Source organism: Pangasianodon hypophthalmus, chromosome 4 (genome assembly GCF_027358585.1).
Source record: "Pangasianodon hypophthalmus isolate fPanHyp1 chromosome 4, fPanHyp1.pri, whole genome shotgun sequence".
NCBI classification, from domain to species: Eukaryota; Metazoa; Chordata; class Actinopteri; order Siluriformes; family Pangasiidae; genus Pangasianodon; species Pangasianodon hypophthalmus.
In genome coordinates this window covers 9,342,277-9,365,790 of record NC_069713.1, presented here as the reverse complement: position 1 = coordinate 9,365,790, position 23,514 = coordinate 9,342,277, and the positions used below count along the sequence as shown (strand labels likewise).

General features: G+C 35.7%; 1 protein-coding gene across 1 annotated transcript in view; it reads left to right on the top strand.

The window, feature by feature from the left end:
• The window catches only part of LOC117597151 (titin-like), a 76,657-nt gene extending 53,950 nt beyond the window's left edge, over positions 1 to 22,707 (top strand). The window contains exons 9-22 of the mRNA XM_053233527.1: positions 4,088 to 4,360; positions 5,126 to 5,398; positions 7,885 to 8,157; positions 10,064 to 10,333; positions 12,342 to 12,608; positions 14,494 to 14,739; positions 14,835 to 14,942; positions 15,168 to 15,221; positions 15,314 to 15,355; positions 15,450 to 15,518; positions 17,213 to 17,281; positions 20,447 to 20,524; positions 20,765 to 20,824; positions 21,613 to 22,707. Of these exons, the coding sequence (XP_053089502.1) occupies positions 4,088 to 4,360; positions 5,126 to 5,398; positions 7,885 to 8,157; positions 10,064 to 10,333; positions 12,342 to 12,608; positions 14,494 to 14,739; positions 14,835 to 14,942; positions 15,168 to 15,221; positions 15,314 to 15,355; positions 15,450 to 15,518; positions 17,213 to 17,281; positions 20,447 to 20,524; positions 20,765 to 20,824; positions 21,613 to 21,620 (2,090 nt within the window). The 3' untranslated portion in view covers positions 21,621 to 22,707. The remainder of the gene's footprint in view (positions 1 to 4,087; positions 4,361 to 5,125; positions 5,399 to 7,884; positions 8,158 to 10,063; positions 10,334 to 12,341; positions 12,609 to 14,493; positions 14,740 to 14,834; positions 14,943 to 15,167; positions 15,222 to 15,313; positions 15,356 to 15,449; positions 15,519 to 17,212; positions 17,282 to 20,446; positions 20,525 to 20,764; positions 20,825 to 21,612) is intronic.
• The last annotated feature ends 807 nt before the right edge of the window (positions 22,708 to 23,514 follow it).

The window sequence follows — 23,514 nt, the reverse complement described above, 5'->3', positions numbered from 1 at the left end:
TAGAATTTTAAACTGAATAAGGCCATGTCTTCTACAGACTGAGGAGGAGTGAACCCAACCTTGAGCATCTTCCCATCGACTTACTGTAATATTTGTCGATAAGTCATCATTCCACGCTTCCCTCAAATGGTCCAAAGTGGAAGTACAGTCAATCTGTGAAAGGCTGTGGTAAATTTTGGAGATAGACCCCTTTTTAAGTGGCTCTTGAAGAAAAATTTTATCCATAGCATTTTCTTGTGGTTGACTGGGAAAAGAAGGAAAGACCGTCTTCGCAAGGTCACGGATTTGTAAATATTTAAAAAAATCTTTATTATCTATATTAAATTTAAGTTTCAATTGGTCGAATGTAGAAAAAATCTTGTTGGTAAACAAATTTGCAAATGAATGAACACCCTTTGAGTCCCATAATTTAAATGTGTTTTCTGAAAGTAACTTGTGGGCTTGATTATTAATCAGTGGTGTCTGTATTGAACAGCAGTTCCATTTAAAGTATCTCCTAATCTGAGACCAAATTTTTAATGAGTATGAGACCACGGGGTTCTTGCATTTGAATTTGGAGAGATCGGAAGTATAGAATAAAAGTGATTTTTAAGTGTTTGGGTAAAAGGCTCGACTTTCCATCCGTTCCCAGTCAGGTTGGTGCATACCATCCCAAAAAGACACATCGAATGTTACAAGACCAGTAATACAACCGAAAGCTTGTATCCCCTTGTACCCCCTGTGGATTTAGGTCTTTGTAAAAATGCCTTTCTTATTCTTGGAGTTTTTTTATTCCAGATGAATGATGAAATGAGAGAATCTATTTTTTTTTTTATTTTTGGGTAATATAATTGGAATACATTGAAAAAGAAATAGATATTTGAGTAGAACATTCATTCTGATTATACTTATGCGACCAGCCAGTGAGAAGGGGAGAGTGCATAATCTTTTTAATTGTTGATCAGTTTTTTGATAAAGATTTAAAAAATTCTGTTTAAAAAGACCAGAGATCTCCCGTGTAATATTTATCCCAAGGTATCGGAAACCATTTGAGATGCTGAAGGGAAAAGTAGATAGTGTCTGTGAATTTTCTCCGTTTTTAAAACCAACTGGAAATAGTATACTTTTAGATATATTAATTTTGTACCCAGACACCTTACCAAATTCCGACAATATGGTTATGATTGTTGGTATTGAGATTAGAGGGTCTGAGATGTATAAAAGCAGATCATCTGCGTACTTTGTGCTCTACATCTCCTCTTAAAATTCCTCTATAACCTACTGCAGAGCGTAACGATATGGCGAGAGGTTCTACAGCTAGAGCGAATAAGAGAGGTGACAAGGGGCACCCCTGCCTTGTTGAACGATGAAGAGAGAAAGGACTGGAGCTGATGTTATTTGTCTGCACCGATGCTTTGGGTCTAGCGTAAAGCAATTTGATCATCGATATATAATTGGGGCCAAATCCAAACTTTGACAGGGCCGAGAAGAGAAAATCCAACTCGACCCTGTCAAAGGCCTTCTCAGCGTCTAATGAGAGCACCACCTCCGACATCCGACTATTGGGTCTGCGGGTATAGATTATATTAAAAAGCCGTCTAATATTAAAAAATAGTTGCCTATCCTTAACAAATCCAGTTTGATCTGGGGACACAACTGTTGGTAGAACTGTTTCCAAACGCCTGGCTAAAATCTTGGCTAATATTTTGTTATCGATATTCAAAAGACTTATAGGTCTAAAGATCCTGGCTCTTTCGGGTCTTTGCCTGTTTTGTGTATTAAGGAGATACTTGCATCGTATAAAGAGGGTGGGAGATATCCGACTGTTAAAGATTCATTAAAGACTGTTAATAGAAGTGGTGCGAGCTGTTCATTAAACGCCTTATAAAATTCTGCACTGTACCCATCAGGGCCAGGGCACTTTGAACTTTGCATACTATTAATCGCTTGTTTTATTTCTTCAATTGAAACAGGCTGCTCTAACACTTTTTTGTTCTCCAGATTAATAGTGGGTATATTAATATTCTCAAAAAAAGTGTCTATAAAATTTGTGTCACGTTTGGAATCTGATGAGTAGAGTTTACAATAAAATTGTTTAAAAGTATTGTTAATTACACTTGGGTCTGTAGTGATATGTCCAGTTTCCATTCGTATTTCTGTAATTAATCGTGATGCAGCATCTTCTTTAATTTGTTGCGCCAGCAATCTACCCGTTTTTTCCCCATATTCATAATACTTATGTTTTAGTTGTGTCAATAATTTTGTGGTGTCCGTTGTATAAAGTAAATTTAGCTCAGTTTGAAGAGAGAGTTTTTTGTTGTAGAGATCTGGCGTAGGAGAGATGGCATATAATCTATCAGTCTCCAAAATTTCTTGGGTTAATCTTGATTCTTTTTCCCTTCGCTGTTTATTCTTAAGGCAACTCAGTAGAATAATTTGGCCTCTCATGTAAGCTTTGAATGTCTCCCAAAGTGTGGATTTTGTGGTTTCAGGTCTATCATTCATTTCAAGAAAAAATCTGATTTGTTTTTTAATTTCCTCTACTATTTTCTTATCTGACAAAAGGGTGTTATTGAAATTCCATTTTCTGATTATGGGTTTATGTTTAGTAATGAGTATTGATGAGTATTAATGGTTCTTAATTTGTCCTGCACTATTTTTTAGATCTTACTTGTGGTTGAATTTACTATGAAGCATGTTGTACTGTTGTAATTTGTGTAAAAATGTCTTTTTTGTGTGTGTGTGTGTGTTTATGTATATTTGAACTGAAGTTTGGGATGTGCTGCCTATGCCTTACGCAATTGCCCCGTGTGGGATTAATAGAGTAGTAAACAAAAAACAAATATTGGGACAGTTAAACCTAGCATTATTTATTTTCTGGCTTGATAAGTGAATGTAAAAACGTATGTTACTGAGGCCTTGCAGTGGAAGTGTTTGATAGAAATTACATGACTCCATTCATGTGACATCATGTAAGGGGGCGTGGTCAGAATTCAACAGGAAGTTTTATTTATTATTACATTTAACCTTTATTTAACCAGGTAAAGTCTCATTAAGATGAAAAATCTCTTGAAAAAGAAGGCAGCATGCAAAGTTTCAACAAGCAAAACGGCCAAGTAATTATACAATACAGTTAGCATAGCATCATAGCATCCCAAAAAGTTAACTTAAAAAGTTCTTGAGGTAGAAAAATGACACACATATTATACAGTTGTTTATTTTTAAATAAGATTCTAAAATTGTTATTTATGATGCATATAAACACATGATAAACCATAACAAAATAAGCATAAAATCGGTTCAAATCATGTCCAGATTTAATCATTGTGAAGATTGTCAGACATGGGGAGGTCATTAGGAACAGCACAGTGTTCAGTTTAATTGGGACAGTCTTAAATACAATAAGTGGAGAGAGGAAAAGTGAAGGGATGTGATGGATGCATGAATGGATGAATGAAACACCCCACAACTATGGTTAAATGAGGCATTGATGGATTATATGTGCATTAAATGATGTTTTTATGAAATGTGTAAATAAGCAGGTGATTAAGGTAGACTGGGAAATACAGAATGTTACTTAGACCTCCTCCTGAGTATGCAGAGATTTCTACTTTTATGTACTGTCTTCATATCATTTTAATAATGTACAGTTATTTATTTATTTGTTTGTTTGCTGTGAGGTGGCAACACGACCCACTTTTATTGATGATTAGACAAAAAAAAGTGTTAAAAAACAAGATCATTTCTAAACATTTCCAATATGTCTTCCAATAAAGATTATATGTGTAGTTTTGCATTTTGTGTTCCACTTTTCCAAAATAATCTTTACTCTATACACCCATAAAAATAAACTGATGTGGAGTAGAGAGAGATTAGAGACCTGCATCATCACACAGCACTTATTTTCTGACCCTCACTTCAATCACAGTGAAGCTTTACATTTAATATCCCTATTTTCATCCTCATCATGTGTTTAACTAAAAATTCTAAAACAATTTAAAAGTAGTCATAAGTTGTTTAGCATCATCACAGAGAGAGTATTACTGTAGATGTGATTAGTGTAGTAAAGATTATTTAACATTCTGAAATTGTATTTAATTTCTGACAGAAAAACCTAAACCTAAACTCACATCAGACCTTAAAGGAGCTGCACTGACAGGAAACTCAGTGACTCTGTCCTGTACACTGAAGCTGCAGTCTGCTGGATGGAAGTTTTACTGGACCAAAGACACACAGAGCACTGAGACTGAAACTGCAACACCCTCCTACACCATCAGCTCAGTTAGAGTCTCTGATGGAGGTCAGTACAAGTGCAGAGCTGGAAAAGGAAACCCAGTACACTACACACACTACAGTGATGCACTCTGGGTAAACGTTATTGGTGAGTAAGAGACTTCCTGTTAAGTGATTTTGCACAACAATGAACATATAAACAACATGTTAGCAGTGTCACAGTACAGCCATATTTACACAGTGACATACAGAGAACTCTGTATAACAAAGGAAATATCACCAAAATCTGTAAAACTCTTTTAACAAGCTGCTCAGAGGCTGTAAACGGGACTTCATAAAGTTACTGATTCAGAAACATCAACATGCTCGAGTCGAGACCTGTCTGAGTGTGAATAAGTGAAGAGGACGAGGAGCGAACTTTTATACTGAAATACTGAGTGTAAGAGGCTGTAGAATCTGTGTGCGTGTGTGTGTGTGTGTGTGTATAGTGGTGTGTATGTGTCTGAAAGAATGAGACAGATTAGAGATATATGAGGAGAAGCTATTGTTTCCTAGCACTATTTTTTCTTTCATTTATTAAGTATACCCATTACAAATGTAATCAAGTTATACTCAGTCAGTTATTTCTAGCATTACTGTGTGTCTTTTACATTCATCAATAGTGAAAAAGATCTAAATTTTCAGAACAGTAACTTGATTAATTTTAGGACTGAGTCAGTTTTCCAAATTGTGATCTACATTTACTTCATTAGTAGTGATTGTTAAAATGACTCAGTGCACCTCTGACAGAGCTTCATCATTTACACGTGAGCAGATATACTGTCTTCCATTTTAAAATCTTACTACTCATTTAAGTAATGGTGTTGGGAATTAATTCATACAAAAAAAATAGTGATTTTTTTTTTTTTAACAGCGAATCCTAAACCTGTGGTGATTATAAAGCCTGATACACAGGTGTTCAGAGGAGAGACTGTGACTTTCAGGTGTGACATACAGAGAGGAGGAGGCACTGAGTGGACATACAGCTGGAATAAGAATGATTACACACTCTACCCATACAGAACAACACAGCAGTTCAGCATCAGCTCAGTTACAGACTCTGACGGTGGTAAATACACCTGCAGAGGGAGGAGAAGTGACTCTCAGATCTCAGAGACGAGTGATCCTGTTCCACTCTCTGTATCAGGTGAGTGTGTGAATGTATGTTATTACTTATATATGTAAAAGTAATGATTAGTTTCAAATTTTGTTCCACATTTTATCATATGAGACACAAAGTCTCATTATAATGATTTTACAGCTCCTTTTTGTCTGTTTACTTTTGATTTTCAATTTCCTAGTTTAAAGTTACTAATTCAATTGATTTGTAAAGAATCACTGCAACTTATTAGTCAGTCTGACTGCTGGAACGTCATTTTGCCTTTAGTTTTATTTTTAAATTGTTAGAAAATCATTGGTATTTATAAGAAACATGTTCTTCACCTAATAGTCAAGCTGATGCTACTGTCATGATTCTGCATGTTTGAAAACCAAGTTCAAGGTTTCACTGTTGTGGCTTCACAGTAAAGATCTGTAAGTTTAATTGAGTGAAAAAGATTTTTAAAGAGATACTGATGTGTGCAGTTGGTGGTGCAGGTTGTGTCAACCCAAGCTTACAACAGCAAAACACACTTTACCCCATTTTTCTTTAACATGCACACACAAGAACTAGAACACATCTCAGTCCAACACAGAGTCTCTGTAACACATCAACTGCACCAAAGAGCCCTACATTCACTGACTGGAGGAATTCAGCAATAAAGATCTGCTTGTTAAAAATAACTAAAAATGTACACTCTATAAGAAAATCACAAAGCCAAACAATGTGTCATGGCAATGCCGGAATCTGCACCGGACTCTATTTCCCACAATGCACCATCACCTACAAACATGGACACTAGGGACTACAACACCCATGCACCATGTTCAGTGTCACAGTCACCCAATTCCTGATCACACACACCTGGACTCTATTAGCACACACACTGTATAAGCACACTCACTGCACCAGCACACTGCAAAGTATTTGTTCAGTTTGTGTTCTCACCTGATGCACTAAGCCTTTGTTTGTTGCTTCCTAATTCTGGTTTTGACCCTCGTGTTTGCCTTCGACTCTTGAACTTTGTCTTGTTCTGTGATCTCCAGTTTGTACCTCGCCTGACCTTCAGCCTGTTTAACTTTTTTTGAGATTTGCCTCATGATTTGGATTTGTTTATCATTACCAGCCATTTTAATAAAAATCATTGTCTGTAATTGTCACCATCTCTGCTGCCTGAAACAATAATTTCAATATTGACAATATTATAAGACGTGTAAATATAATAGGATAAATTCAGGTATATTGGGACAGTTAAACCTAGCATTATTTATTTTCTGGCTTGATAAGTGAACGTAAAAACGTATGTTACTGAGGCCTTGCAGTGGAAGTGTTTCAGAGAAATTACATGACTTCATTCATCATTCACGGCGTCATATAAGGGGGCGTGGCCAGAATCCAACAGGAAGTTTTATTTATTTCTCATTTAAACTTTATTTAACCAGGTAAAGTCTCATTGAGATTAAAAATCTCTTGAAAAAGAAGGCAGCATGCAAAGTTTCAATAAGCAAAACGGCCAAGTAATTATACAATACAGTTAGCATAGCATCATAGCATCCCAAAAAGTTAACTTAAAAAGTTCTTGAGGTAGAAAAATTACACACATATTGTAGTTGTTTTTCTTTTTTTTAAATAAGATTCTAAAATTGTTATTTAAGATGCATACAAACACATGATAAACTGTAACAAAATAAACAAAGTTATTTCAAATCATGTCCAGATGTTTGTAATTTAATCATTGTGAAGACTGTCAGACATGGGGAGGTCATTAGGAACAGCACAGTGTTCAGTTTAATTGGGACAGTCTTAAATACAATAAGTGGAGAGAGGAAAAGTGAAGGGATGTGATGGATGCATGAACGGATGAATGAAACACCCCACAACTATGGTTAAATGAGGCATTGATGGATTATATGTGCATTAAATGATGTTTTTATGAAATGTGTGAATAAGCAGGTGATTAAGGTAGACTGGGAAATACAGAATGTTACTTAGACCTCCTACTGAGTATGCAGAGATTTCTACTTAGTGTACTGTCTTCATATCATTTTAATAATGTACAGTTATTTATTTATTTGATTGTTTGTTTGTTTGCTGTGAGGTGGCAACACGACCCACTTTTATTGATTTTTAGGCAAAATACAAAGTGTTAAAAAACAAGACCATTTCTAAACATTTCCAATGTCTTCCAAAAAGGATTATATGTGTAGTTTTGCATTTTGTGTTCCACTTTTCCAAAATAATCTTTACTATAAATGCACATAAAAATAAATTGATGTGGAGTAGAGAGAGATTAGAGACCTGCATAATCACACAGCAGTTATTTTCTGACCCTCACTTCAATCACAGTGAAGCTTTACATTTAATATCCATATTTTCATTCTCATCATGTGTTTAACTAAAAATTCTAAAACAATTTAAAAGTAGTCATAAGTTGTTTAGCATCATCACAGAGAGAGTATTACTGTTTTACTGTAGATGTGATTAGTGTAGTAAAGAATACTTCACATTCAGAAAGTGTATTTAATTTCTAACAGAAAAACCTAAACCTGAACTCACATCAGACCTTAAAGGAGCTGCACTGACAGGAAACTCAGTGACTCTGTCCTGTACACTGAAGCTGCAGTCTGCTGGATGGAAGTATTACTGGATCAAACCCACACAGAGCACTGAGACTGAGACTGCAACACACTCCTACACCATCAGATCAGTTAGAGTCTCTGATGGAGGTCAGTACAAGTGCAGAGCTGGAAAAGGAAACCCAGTCTACTACACACACTACAGTGATGCACTCTGGGTAAATGTTATTGGTGAGTAAGAGACTTTCAATATCGCAACATTTACACAGCTACATACAGAGAACTCTTTCAGCTAAATCATTAATTAAAGTTAAAGAGAGACAGTGTGAGCACGGCTGAGCAGGGCTGGTGTGAGGTGAGCTGGAAAGCAAGTGGCACAACACTAGTTTAGCTTTGGAAGAAAATATCACCAAAACCTGTAAAACTATTTTAACAAGCTGCTCAGACGCTGTAAAAGGGGCTTCATAAAGTTACTGTTTCAGAAACATCAACACTTTTATACTTAAGCAGTGACTGAAGGAGGCTTTAGACTCTGAAAGAATGAGCGAAATTAGAGAATGAGTGTGTATGAAGAGTTATGAAGAGTTTGGTTCCAAAATGCTATAAATCCATTTTGATTAATTTGAGTAAAAATGTGTTTTCTTTACCAAGAAAATGGCAAGATGAAAACCACTATTTTCTGTTTCAAACTTTCACATAGCATCTTTAGGTTATAATAACATTAAAAATTCAAATCCAGATTTTGATTTTCAAAGATTTATTATAAAAACTGATTATTTTTTTCCCAAAATGCAATAAATCCATGACACGTTTTTTTTTTTTTTTCAAAATGCAATAAATCCATTGAATCAATATAAAAGTTATTTTTCACATTGAAACTGTTGAAAATACACAACAAAGTAAGTTGATCCACATATGACAGCCTCTGAACTTGGTCAATACTAAACTTATATACAGGCACTGGACTGAAAATACGTTCAATCAGTCATCGCTCCCAAAATGAATTCAACGGGTCATCTTGTTAATGCTATAAATTAATTACAACAATAATAGAAAATTTCATCATGAACAAGAACATGAACAACAATATCACATTAGACCACAGAAATTCCAAAATGACATTTCCCTTACATTCAACTTCCAAAAGTACATTAATCATTAATAAAACATTAATGGCATTAATAAAAACACTTACTTTGTCATATTAAGAACACTGTAAAGAAGAAAGATTCACATATTATAGTATCAATTTTATATCACTTGTAGGCCTAAAAGATTTTTTTAAAGATTTCATTCAACCCATAGCCCTGTTGAGCAAGATCACCATGAGCTATTGACAGGTAAAGGAATAGCTTGCTCAAGCAACAGCCGGCATTTTTGCTCCTCCCGAGTGCCTCATCTTCTTAATCTCCTCATATAAATGGTTAGATTTCAATGGCTTACATTTCTTCCCCACCACAGAAACCACCACAGGTTCATCAATGCCGTCAAAATTATTCATTTTTTTGTTTGTTTGTTGATCACAAAGTACAAAGTAGATGAGGAAAACTAGGATGCCGGGTGTATTCAAAGCGCCGCCATTACTGTTTACAATGTGTGGAATGGTGCGCTGTGATTGGTTGAGTGGATGTATCGCATTCTGCAGAGAAGAGAGACTGGCGTTTGTCGCGGTTTGGAAAGAAAGGGAAAAAACATGACAGAATAACACGGAGGATATCGCATTTTGCATAAAATTAAAAATTGACTTTTCAATACCGACCAGATACAATACTGTTTTTGGCGGGAACTCAATTTTTTTTTAAAATGGCGTTTATCGCGTTTTGGAACCAACTCTTCATATTTATATATAATATGTGTGTATATATATATATATATATATATGTATATGTGTGTGTGTATATATGTATATAGGTAGGTGGTTATGACTGATCAGTCTATTACTTAGTATTAATTTTTCATTAAGTACACTTGTAAAAAAAAATCAATTAGTACTCAGTCAGTCACTACTTACTGTATCTTTACTCTGAATGTTTACCCAAATTCTGTATTCAATTTTAAAATGTTACTACTTCTTTAAATGATAGTGTTGGAAATCAATTCATTTATAGAAACAGTAGTGATTTTTTTTTTCTTACAGAGAATCCTAAACCTGTGGTGTCTATAAAGCCTGATACACAGGTGTTCAGAGGAGAGAATGTGACTTTCAGGTGTGACATACAGAGAGGAGGAGACACTGAGTGGACATACGACTGGTATAGGGACAATTCCACATTCTACCCATCCCACACAACACAGGAGTTCAGCATCTCTGTTAGAAATGATCACGTTGGTAAATACACCTGCAGAGGGAGGAGAAGTGACTCTCAGATCTCAAAGACGTGTGATCCTGTTACACTCTCTGTATCAGGTGAGTGTGTGAATGTATGTTATTACTTACATATGTATGTAAAAGTTATGATTCGTTTCAGATTTTGTTCCAGATTTTATCATATGAGACACAAAGTCTCATTATAATGATTTTACAGCTCCTTTTTCTCTGTTTACTTAAGATTTTCACTTTCCGAAGTAACCGGTTCATTTGATTTGTAAAGAGTCACTAAAACTTATTATCTATTTTGATCAATATGACACATTTTTCCTCAGCTATTATTTAAATTGTTAGAAAACAGTTGACATTTATGAGAAACACAGTCTTCTTCACCTAATATTCAAGCTGATTCTACTTTCATGATTTTGCGTGTTTGAAAAAGATTTCAAAGTTTCACCGTTGTGCTTTTACAATAAAGAGTTAAATGATTGAATAAGCTTTTTAGAAAGACACTAATGTGTGCAGTGTGGTCCAGAATTTGAGACACGATTTAAAAATCATCATGTGTAAAAGCAAATTCACAGGAGCAATTCAGTGACCTTTACACTTCAGTTTAATCATTAATTTCTTTTTGTAGACAATGAATTGTATATAAACTATGTAAAAAATACATTGATATGACTGTAATCTTTACAAATATCTTCTAAGATTGTAGAACAGAGTTCTGCAAATATAAAACATGTGATACAACAGTGAGAGATTACACTTATGACCTGAAATAATAAAAGAATTGAACAGCTACTTTTGTTATATTCAGTTTTATGGATTAAAAAATATTTAATTATTCTACTTCTATTTGTTAATTTGAATAATATCCACTAAATGCGTAATGTGTATCAAAAGAATGCATCACCTTTGTACGGCAAGACCGAAGGGATCTGAGTATGAGTTCATCAAGAAGAAAGACATTCACTATTTAGTTATTATATCATTTAATTATATAATTTAATAAATTACACAACACTGATGAATAGAAGAATCACATCATGTGGGGACCTGCTATTGCAAAATACCTGCAAAATAATCTTTGTTCAGTAAATAAATGTGAACATGATTATTTTAACTTACTGTGCTACACTAATAGAGTAATACAATAATAGAAAAATATGTAGGCTTAATTATAGTTTAGCTGAGACCAGTATGATCACAGAGACAGCAAAAATGTTTTTCACTCTGTAGAGGTGATTAATACAGTAAAGATTCCATTACTCCTGAACTGTGTGTTTCTTCTCTAACAGAAAAATCTAAACTCACATCAGACCTTAAAGGAGCTGCACTGACAGGAGTGAGTGTGTGTGTGTGTACGTGTGTGTGTACATGTGTGTGTGTGTGTGTGTGTGTGTGTGTGTGTGTGTGTGTGTGTGTGTGTGTGTGTGTGTGTGTGTGTGTGTGTGTGTGTGTGTGTACGTATACAGGGCATAGTGGCTTACTGGCTTAGTGGTTAGCATGCTTGCCTCACACCTCTGGGTTTGGGGGTTTGATTCCTGGCCCTGCCCCGAGTGTGTGGAGTTTGCCTGTTCTCCTTGTGCTTTGGGGGTTTCCTCCGGTTCTCCAATTTCCTCTGCCAGTCCAGAGACATGTGCTGTAGGCTGATTGGCATCTCTAAATTGTCTGTAGTGTGTGAATGGGTGTGTGGGTGTGTGATTGTGCCCTGCGATGTGTTGCCATGCCACGTGTCCCCTGCCTTGTGCCTGAGTCCACTGGGATAGGCTCCAGGCTCCCTGCGACCCTGTGTAGAATAAGTGGTACAGAAAATGGATTGTGTGTGTGTGCGGGCAGCATGTAATAATGAGTAAAAAATGTGAAATTTTGTGACTTAGCTCTGGTGCAATGTAGCACTTCAAACAGAAAGCTCCTTTTTACTCAGTAAATTATTGTCACTAGCATCTTTTATGCTCTATGTATAGTTTAATCTATAATCTTCCTTACTTCACACCAAAATCTTTTTTTATGTCCTTTAATTTTCTTACCTTTTTAAGCAAAAATAAATGTTAATATAATATTGACATAAATTGAAATAGAATAATATGAATATAATTATTAACAGGTGGATCTCCTCCAGTGTCTCTGATCATCAGTCCCAGCAGAACTCAACACTTTACTGCTGACTCTCTCTCACTGAGCTGTGAGGACCAGAGTGACTCTACTGGATGGACAGTGAGAGGATACACACATAGTGAGAGATTGTTCGATTGTTCATCAGTTTCAGGATCTACATGTAACATCAGCTCCCTCTCTACATCACACACTGGAGTTTACTGGTGTCAGTCTGAATCTGGAGGACGCAGTAATTCTGTTATCATCACAGTGCATAGTGAGTCATTTTATCAATTCTCATCAGTAGTATTTTAATACATAAAACATATCTAACATTTAAAAAAAATCTAATGTTAGGAATTGAAAATGAAGTTAAGTGATACATTACCTTTAATAATAACACATAAAAATTAATTTAGTATCTTGTGATTAACAGAATTGCAGTAAAACCTGTTTTAATGTCTGAAAGCTACTGAAAAACTTCTGGAAATTTTACTTAACACAGTGTCTTAGTTCCTTTTAAATGAACAATTACATTAGACTCTTCAGCTCATGTAGCTCTCTGTTTCCTTCTCTCTGAGTCACTCTGTCATGGTTAACATAACTGCATAGCTATGTATTTCCATAACCTGAGAAAATGATGAAAGCTTTAACATTAAACTATATTCATAGATAGTTATTAAGCTACTGCTGTGTTCTTTAAGATTTATGATGTTAATTGTGTTGTAGGCAGGACAGCATGTAGGTCTGAATGACTGCAATATTAGCTCCAAAGTTCTGATATCTTCCATAACTGGATTTAATATTTTTTAAAATATTTTTTTAAATAATTTAAATTATAATATTCATAATATTCAGACTATAACTTAACTCCCATTTATTTGTAAATTCCACGAGCTTTGAGTGACTTGTAGATGTAAAAAAAAGTCAAATATAAAAAATAAGCACTGATGCCACAAGCAAAATAGAATACTAGAAAAATGTAGGGAAGTTAGAGCCTGTGGGTCATATAAATGCTACACAGCATATTAAACAAAAAGTTATATGGAGTTGCCATCCATATAACTGGTGATTCCTATTCATCTATTTCAGTCACGTTACCTCTTTCTTATAGCTGTCATAATTATGACCATAATTTATGATCCATACCAAGCCCCAGAGGAAAATATATACAGATCTGGAGTCAGAAAAGACATTGCCAAATCTACTATTCACAGACATTTACATATATATTTAATCTACAGTCCATCTCTGTACATGGGCAAGAGTCTGAGGGCTTTAGTGTACAGATACTTAGCAGTACGAAATACAAAACGAAGGCACAAAGATAAACTTTATGTAATCTCTGTGTAAACTTATGTAAACTTGTGGACAGACCTCTACTGATCTGTTCCATGTGAGGTTACTGTATGACCACACTGCCATATTTATGATCAAAAGATTGTGGAAGATGTGGCTGTAGATAAATAAACAGCAGTATCACAGCAGTCTCTAGCTTCATAAATAGAAACAAAAGTTTGTGATCACATTATTTGTGAGCTAAAACTAGCCAGTGAACTGTGTAGCCTAGGTAGATATGTACAGCTACCAAATGCAGGTTCAACACTTGCAATTCAATTCCTAAACGGTTAATGCACTATTTTTGTTAAACTCCTTGAATTAAAGCTGAAGGTCTACACTTCAATCCCATCATGATTGCGTCATTTCAAATCCATTGTGGAGGTGTACAGAGGCAAAATGATGAAAATTTTGTCACTGTCTAAATACTTATGGACCTGACTGTAGATATGGCCAGCAGATATGTACAAGAAGATATTTATTATTTTGAAAACCCACTGGTAAAGCTACAGACAGCAACATTAATCATAAACCCTCTGCACATCTGTCTCAGACAAATGTTCAGATAATTTATTTAGCTTAGCCCATATAGCTATAGCCACCAACTTACTGATGTAAAGTGCTCATTACAGAGAATGGAGTGTTTTGGAATGGAGTGAAAGTGAATCATTCAAATCAAATCAAAAATCATTATTTTTGGCTGAGATTGTTTCATTGTTTGAAATTTCAAAAACTGTGTCGCTCTCCAAATACTTATGGACCTGACTGTATACTCGCATGTTACACACTTCGTGTTTTCAGTGTCGTCTTTCTCTTTCCTACAGGTGGTGATTTGATCCTGGAGAGTCCTGTCCATCCTGTAACTGAGGGAAATCCACTGACTTTACGCTGTTTAAATCGCTCAAAGATCTCAGACTCTGGTGCTGATTTCTATAAAAATGATTCCATCCTCCAGTCCCAGACTAAAGGAGAGATGACCATCAGTAGTGTATCAGAGTCAGATGAAGGTTTCTACCACTGTAAACACCCAGAGAGAGGAGAGTCACCGAAAAGCTGGGTTTCAGTCAGAGGTGAGGAAACCATGTCTTGCATGAATTAGATTTGTAACAATACGATTTCAATATGTAGTGTTTAAATGGATATTTGTGTTCCCTTCTTTCCCTAGTTTCAGCTTCTGGATCCACTGGTGTAATTATAGGACTGAGTTCGGCCTTCGTGTTTGTCATCTTATTGATCTTACTGATTCTGCTGTTGCACCACAAGAAGAAAAGAGGTTTGATGATAAGCTCTTCATGTCCATAGCACAAAAAGCCTGTCTACAGGCCACTAAAAGACAGATGCTATGGTGTATTTGCTATTTTAGATAATATTTGTAATTTTTGTGGAAAAATAGTGAAAAAAAAAAGCTTTTTTTACATGTTCGTGTTTCACCAGAAATTCTTATACATGCGTAAAGGCAATGTTTTAATGTACATCACTGCTTTACTCTGTTGAGAAGGTGTAGAATATCAGACTCCTTCTGCTGTAAATCAGGACACCAATCAGCCTGCAGGTCAGTCTGCAATAACATTAACCACATCAGCATTTGTTTTTGACATTAGTTAACCTTTTCCCCTAAAGTCTTTATTTTTTCTACTTTAAAAGATGGTGATAACATCTACGAAAATACTAATATCAGAACCACAGGTATAGTCTAAATTTTTGCAGCTAAATGTGAGATAGATTTAGTAACATAACATTGCAAGAGCTTCTGTATTGACTCTATTTTATTCTCTTCTAGATGATTCTGCAGCTGAAGCCAGCAATATGCTCTACTCAGAGGTTGTCACTAGGAAGAAGAAACAAAAGGGTAAGAATACTGCATGCAACTAATGTCAAACCTTTTGTTTTTAATTGCCTTTGTTGTTCATCTAAAATAATTTCTGTATTAAATGATGCTGCCAGAAAGCCAGGTGATGTGATCTATTCCCAAATTGAAATAAAACCTTTTTTAAGATGATAATTGTTTTTCATCATATGACTCTGCATGTATAAAAGGTGTAATGATACACAAAATTCAAATTCAATACGATTTAGAAAAGGCGGTTCCTCGATACGATACATTTTCTGTAGAACAAAAATAAACACTGCCTGAATATATGTCTTAAGTTTACATTTCAACTGATTAAAACATTCAATATTATAAACGTACAATAATTGAAACTTAATAATGACACAGTGTTCAGACTCTTAGCAGCTTGCAATGGAAAAAAAAAAACAAACTTGTGCATGTAATTGGCTGAGCATAACTTACCAGGAAGGTGAAGTGCTGCATTACACCAGACCTTAATGTTTTAGGGGAATCTTTCAGCTCCTGCTTGCTGCTGAACGTAGAATCTACTATGCTAGTATGTTAGCACATTGTCCCTTGAAAACAGCGTGCTTAGGAGAAGTGTGTTTTTTCTTAAAGCCCCATAGCCTCTCCTGAGCCAAGATAATGGCAAAGCTAATTTTTTGGAGGAGGGAGTGTGAGCTTTAAATGTTTATTACACCACACATAATATAAGCGGTATTTTATGATGTATAACCTAATGTTTTATATACAGTATATAAACTCTATCACTCTGCCCCGAGAAACACTGAAAACTTTCTGGAAATTCAATTCAATTAAATTTTATTTGTATAGCGCTTTTAACAATGAACATTGTCTCAAAGCAGCTTTACAGAACATAAGAAACAGAAAAACATGCAAACATAGCAAAAAATCTTTCTATTTAACGTGAACCAGTAAGGCTAACTATCTTTAAAAACCTAAATCAGGGAAATGTTGTTCATAGCTGACAACAAAAGCCACATAATAACATTTTATCAGACTTGGAGATTTAGAGATTTTGGAACTTTGGCGTTCATTCTTTTATCAGCACTGAAAAAATGTATGAAATGGAGATTTGGATCAATGGCTCTTTAGAAAATAAAAGCATATTTCTTTTGTGAAATGTGGTCCATTTTATAGATAAATATGGTAGTAATATGGTTTTATTTGGGAGTAAGCCAGTATTTAAGGCTACTGAACAAATCATAAAAAAGGATTCGTATTCGTAAATGAATGTTGTCTTTGTCACACACACTCTCTCACCCTTTGCAGTTATGAAGTATGAAAATATGAAAGTAAAAATATCCCACTTTTTTGTTGCATCCTGTGGAATGTTCAGATACCCAGACTTTCTTAAAAAATATAAAAAAGGGGTAAAATTACACAAAGCTACTTCTACATTATAATTTGTTAAGTAAGAGATTACTTTTCTCTGTCTCAGAAGTTTCAGCCTGCAGGTCAGTCTGCAATAACAATAATCACATCAGCATTTGTTTTTGACATTAGTTAACCTTCTCCCCTAAAGTCTTTATTATTTTTTTTTCTATTTTAAAAGATGGTGATAACATCTACGAAAATACTAATATGAGAACCATAGGTATAGTCTAAATTTTTGCAGCTAAATGTGAGATAGATTTAGTAACATAACATTTCAAGAGCTTCTGTATTGACTCTATTTTAATCTCTTCTAGATGATTCTGCAGCTGAAGCCAGCAATATGCTCTACTCAGAGGTTGTCACTAGGAAGAAGAAACAAAAGGGTAAGAATACTGCATGAAACTAACGTCAAATCTTTTGTTTTTAATTGCCTTTGTTGTTCATCTAAAATAATTTCTGTATTAAATGATGCTGCCAGAAAGCCAGGTGATGTGATCTATTCCCAAATTGAAATAAAACCTTTTTTAAGATGATAATTGTTTTTTATCATATGACTCTGCATGTATATAAATACTTGTTGCATTACACCAGCCCTTAATGTTTTAAGGGAATCTTTCAGCTCCTGCTTTCTGCTGAATGTAGAATCTACTATGCTAGTGTGTTAGCAAACTGTCCCATAGCCTCTCCTGAGCCAAGATAATGGCGAAGCTAATATTTCGGCGCAGGGACTGTGAGCTTTAAATGTTTATTACACCAAGTCAAGTGGAGTTAATTGTCATTTCAACCATATACAGCCAGTAAGTACATAGTGAAACGAAACAACGTTCCTCCAGGACCAAGGTGCTACATAGGACAAACACAGAACAACACAGAACTACAAGGGACTACATACATTTATACATAAAGTGCACAAGCGCAAACATGTGCAGACAGTACAATGACTACTGAGATAGACAATGGGCACAGTAAGTCCCAGTGCAGCGCCGACCAGTACACAGTTCTATTACAAAGTCAATTCAGTGACAATAGTGCAAAAAAAGTAGAAGTTGCTGAAATAGGTGTAAACATAAGAAGTAGCAGCCTAGTAGAGAGTATAAGATGTGTACAGTATAATAAATATTTGTATGTAATGTGGGGATGTGCAAAAAATTGCAAAGAAGATGGAGGATGTACAGTTGTGTGTGTGTATGTGTATGTGCGTGTTCTTTCAGTCCAGTTTCTGAGTACTGAGGAGTCTGATGGCTTGTGGGAACAAACTGTTGCACAGTCTGGTTGTGAGGGCCCGAATGCTTCGGTACCATTTGCGAGACAGCAGGAGGGTGAAGAGTGTGTGAGAGGGGTGTGTGGGGTCATCCACAATGCTGGTGGCTTTGCGGATGCAGCATGAGGTGTAAGTGTCTGCGATGGAGGGAAGAGAGACCCCGATGATCTTCTCAGCTGTCCTCACTATCCACTGAAGGGTCTTGTAATCAGAGACAGTGCAATTCCCAAACCAGGCAGTGATGCAGCTGCACAGGAAGCTCTCAATAGTCCCTCTGTAGAACATGGTGAGGATGGGGGGTGGGAGATGTGCTTTCCTCAGCCTTCGCAGAAAGTACAGGTGCTGCTGGGCTTTCTTTGTTATGGAGCTGGTGTTGAGGGACCAGGTGAGGTTCTCTGCCGGGTGAGCACCAAGAAATATGGTGCTGTTGACAATCACCACGGAGGAGCCGCCGATGTTCAGCAGAAAGTGATCATCCTGAGCTCTTCTGAAGTCAACAACCATCTCTTTAGTTTTGTCCACATTTAGAGACAGGTTGTTGGCTCTGCACCAGTCCGTTAGCCGCTGCACCTCCTCTCTATATGCTGACTCGTCATTCTTGCTGATGAGACCTACTACCGTCGTGTCATCGGCGAACATGTTGATGTGATTCGAGCTGTGCATTGCTACACAGTCCACCGTGAACAGCAGTGGACTGAGCACACAGCCCTGGGGGGCCCCAGTGCTCAGTGTGGTGGTGTTGGAGATGCTGTTCCCGATCCAGACTGACTGAGGTCTCCCAGTGAAGTCCAGGATCCAGTTGCAGAGGGAGGTGTTCAGGCCCAGCAGGTTCAGCTTACCAATCAGGTGCTGAGGAATGATTGTGTTGAATGCTGAACTGAAGTCTATGAACAGCATTCGAACATATGTGTCTTTATTGTCCAGGTGGATGAGGGTGGTGGTGTCAAGGTGGTGGTGGTGATGGTGTCATCTGTTGAACGGTTGGGACAGTAAGCGAATTGCAGGGGGTCCAGTGAGGGGGCAGCAGGGTCTTGATGTGCCTCATGACGAGCCTCTCAAAGCAGTTCATGATGATGGGTGTAAGTGCAATGGGATGGTAGTCATTGAGGCAGGACACTGGCTACTTCTTAGGCACGGGGACGATGGTGGCGGCCTTGAAGCACGTCGGCGTTGCTCAGGGAGGTGTTGAAGAAGTCCGTGAAAACATCCGTTGGTTAATCTGTTGGTTAAATGGTCTTCAATAAAGGTAGATAGTTCTTGGCCACAGTTAATGAAAAAACTAGACTCTCTAGCAAAATCTAGAAGGGCGCTAACACTAGATCTTAGAATTTTGCATTTCTAATCAGTAAACTACATATTACTTGAGAATAAATTGTTTATTAATGAACCTTAAATTAAAGTGTTTTCAAAGCGTTAGTAGCAGGTATGGAAGTACTTTCTGGACAAATTTCAAAAGTAATTGCAAATTACATTTGCAATTGCATTTCCTATTTGTGAACGCATGACAATTCAAATGAAAATGCAAATTGCATATTACCGCGTTACCGCTATTTCACTTTCTCGGTGTCCCGCATGGAGCCTGCCAAAATTCAAATGGAATCACAATTCCCTTTGCATCTGCATTTCCGATGCCTTGCACAGAAACCTGTCAATCAGGGTTGGGAGTGGGAGTATTCTACTGGGCGTGTTTGTATTTGGAATTTGGAATCATTTGAATTGTCACAATTTGTGCGTCCACAAATAGGAAATGCAATTGCAAATGTAATTTACTTTTGAAATTTGTCCAGAAAATACTTCCATACATTTGAAAATGAAAAGTAAAATAAACAATTTGTGTGTTGTTTCACAATCACACTAAATCAACTGGAAACAGATTTTGTTGAAATCATTCATCTAGTTCCTCATTTTAAAAGGAACATACAGTAACCAGTTTAGCATTATTAAATAATCCAGTACCACCAGCATAACCTCACTGAGATTATTACAAGATACAATCCACTGCAGTAGAAACCAGAGGTTATGCTTTGCTCAGAAGTTTATTAACAAGTCTGAAAAGTTCTGGGAAAAATCTTATAGAGAGATAGCTTAAAGACTAAGACAGAGTGCTGGCCTTAGTGAATCACAGAGGTAGTGCCATGGAGAGGGCCTGTATGGCAGCTAGTGGACTTGGATTTTTATTTTCTTTTATTTGAAAGATCGGCTGTGGACAACAGCATCATGTTATACAACATAATATATTTTTAGAATGGGAAACAATGGGATAACAAAGCTGTGTAATCTTTTATAGATGCTGCCACTGGACCAAGTGATGTGACTTATGCTGACATTGAACTGAAAAACCAAAAGAAACCAAAGAGAAAACAAGGTGGGACTAAATTCTTTCAATTTATGCAGTGCAAATGGCCACCATTTTAGATTTCATTTAATCTTTTAAAACCTTTGATTATTTGCCAGTTATTCATCTTAACGCATGGTATTCAGTAACTGCTATGAATCATTCAATAAAATAACAAAAGAGGTAAATGTAGTAAATGAAGTTTAAGGGGTTAATAGAATGGTGTATTTGATTTAAGCGAATGCTAAATAAGTGACTGTTGCCCACTAGGAAAGAGCAGTGAGGCAGCTGACACTGTTTACTCAGAACTGAAGCAGAACACAGATAAAGGTAAGATGAGCTCAAAGAGTTTACACAATCTCTCCAGACAACAGTATTACTTAGACAAACAGAGATATTTATACGTTTACTGCATTTACACTACATTCAGTAACATGGAAAAGGCTCTTATAGAGACTTAGAAATGTGCAAACCGGTGAAAGCACAGCAATACAAATCACCCAGAGAATAGGCAACGATTAATAGCCTGGAGGTCAGAACTGGGACATAAGTACCATAAATCCAGTGGATATAAGATATTATTCACCATTGTTGAATTGATCAAATCGACTGTGTATACGGCTGGACATCATAACAGGAGTTTCACAGTGAAGCCACAATGTCTCTGAAGCCCTCTAGTGGCTGGTTGCAGTACAATTTTAACTCCGCCCCTTTCCCATGTACGAGAAGGGAAAACATGCCAAACTTACAGTTAAGTTTTTTTTTTAGCCTAGTTCCATCATTATTATTATTATTATTATTATTATTAAATCTTTCAATTTAATTATAGTCCAAAAGACTATTTCAATTTTAAACACAGATTCAAAATGTATTTGGTGGGCTGGATTATAACGTTGCACTTGAATGTGCTTGGTAATTAATGGCTCATGTATCAACAGCTGTACATGAGTACAAAGAAAAACAGTGTTAATGAAACATTGTAAAATTGGCAGGAATTTTTAGTTCAGTTTGGCCTGTAGAAATATTTACACACAACTTTACTAAATGTTTGATAAATGGCACCCAACAGTAGTTAGATCATTATTAACTAAATGATATAAACTGTCCTTTTTGCATAGGTCCATGAAGAAAGTCTAAAGTCTCCAATCAAGAATTGCTGAAACGGCCAAAGAACATGGTAAATATATATTTTAGGGAGGACACTGTAGTTTCTGGAAAGCTTGTTTTTTGCTTAATTCAAATCTAAGCATTGTACAAACTCCTGATAGGGATGTTAAAGGAACAGGAAGCTGAATGTATTTAAAATTATACCTTCTATCTTTCACAATGGGCTGGAATTGGCTTTATCCAGGTTAAATTTAGTTGCCAGTTTTCATTCACTGCATCAGTATAACTAAGCTGGCAGTGTTGATTACTAAGTGTTCACTCGTATATTTTAATACTGATCTCAATTACAAAAAAAAAACAAGTATATTATTGTTTCACATTTAACATTCTGCATTTAATTTGTTGTACATTATTTTATTCAAGTATTTTGTGTTGTACATTATTTTATTCATGTATTTTGTGTTTATTTACTCATTTATGCTATTTACCTATTAATGTAGTGTAAAAGGGAAAATAAAAATCCAGCATTGGATTTTAGAGTTTAGGAATAATCAGATATTTTGTCTTCACTGCTTTAAACAGTCAGTAATGCTGTATTGTTCTTGAGGGAGCAGCTCATGGACTTTTGGCACATAGACTGATATTGTGCCTTTTTTTTTAATCTTTTAAAATCTTTTCGAGTTTAGTGCCTATATAATATGTACATTTCTATTTTTTATAATTATATATTTTTTCAGTATACAAATACAAGTATCAGTAAAGTAATAAATTTCATCATTTTGAGTTAGATAATGTACTTTCTTTGGTTTTCCTCTGGTTTATTGCCTTCCATATCCACCAGAATGTTACAGGAGCAAAAGAAATATAAGGCTGTATACATGCTGTGTGAAGAGCTTTGAATAATAATTATCCTCAGCAATATCTTATTATGGTATATTTATGCTTGAATTTTGTACATATCATTATATTGTTCCTTTCATTATATTCTCATGTATTTTTATAAGTATTATATTCCAAATTATATAATTAATTTAAGCAGTACATAAAAATGAATTTAAAGTTTGTATTTTTTTAAGCATGATGCCTGAAATTAGCATGAATAAACAATTTTAAAAACAACAGCAGCTCTTATGTTCTGTTCTTCTCTTCATTATCAGACATGATTGAGGTTAAATCAGTGCTGATTGACTGTATGTAAAATGTATGCTCACTTTAAATGAAGGTCTGGAAGTCAATTATTCTTTGTTTTGTGGACATTTTACACAATATGAATTGAATATTTTCAAAGTTTCAATGTTTTATTTTAACCTTCAGCTTCTAACGTTGCCATTACAAATATTACAATACGCAGAATCCCTGTCTTCTCTTAGGCAATGCCTTTTTACACTTTTTACACTTTTTACACAAACCATGGAAAAATGCAACTCAGCCAAAACCTAAGAAAAAAAAATGTGGACAAGTCTGGTTCCTCAAGATTAATTTCAAAACAACAGTACAATACAGTAAAAGTCTTGGAGCCAAACAGACCCTGCTTTGTTCAGGAAAGAGGCACAAATTAACTCCCAGGGATGAACAACCTTTGGTCCAAAAGGTTCAACTGAACCCCATGACAACAAAGGAACTGATAAGAGTTCCATACATTAGGTATCAAATTTTGTAAACTACAGCCATCATTAAGAGTCCTACATGATCATGGTCTGAAAGGCCGTCGCCCAAGGGAGAAGCCCATACTCTAAGACCAGCAGAAAAAGCCAGACTGTATTTTGTAGCTTTTGGAGAAGTGTTCTCTGATTAAACAAAAATTGAACTGTTTGACCATAATGATCAGCGCTATGTATGTACTGTAAGGCTTTTAATTCAAAGCACATCATCCCAATTGTAAAGCATGGGGGTGGCAGCATCATGTTGTGGGA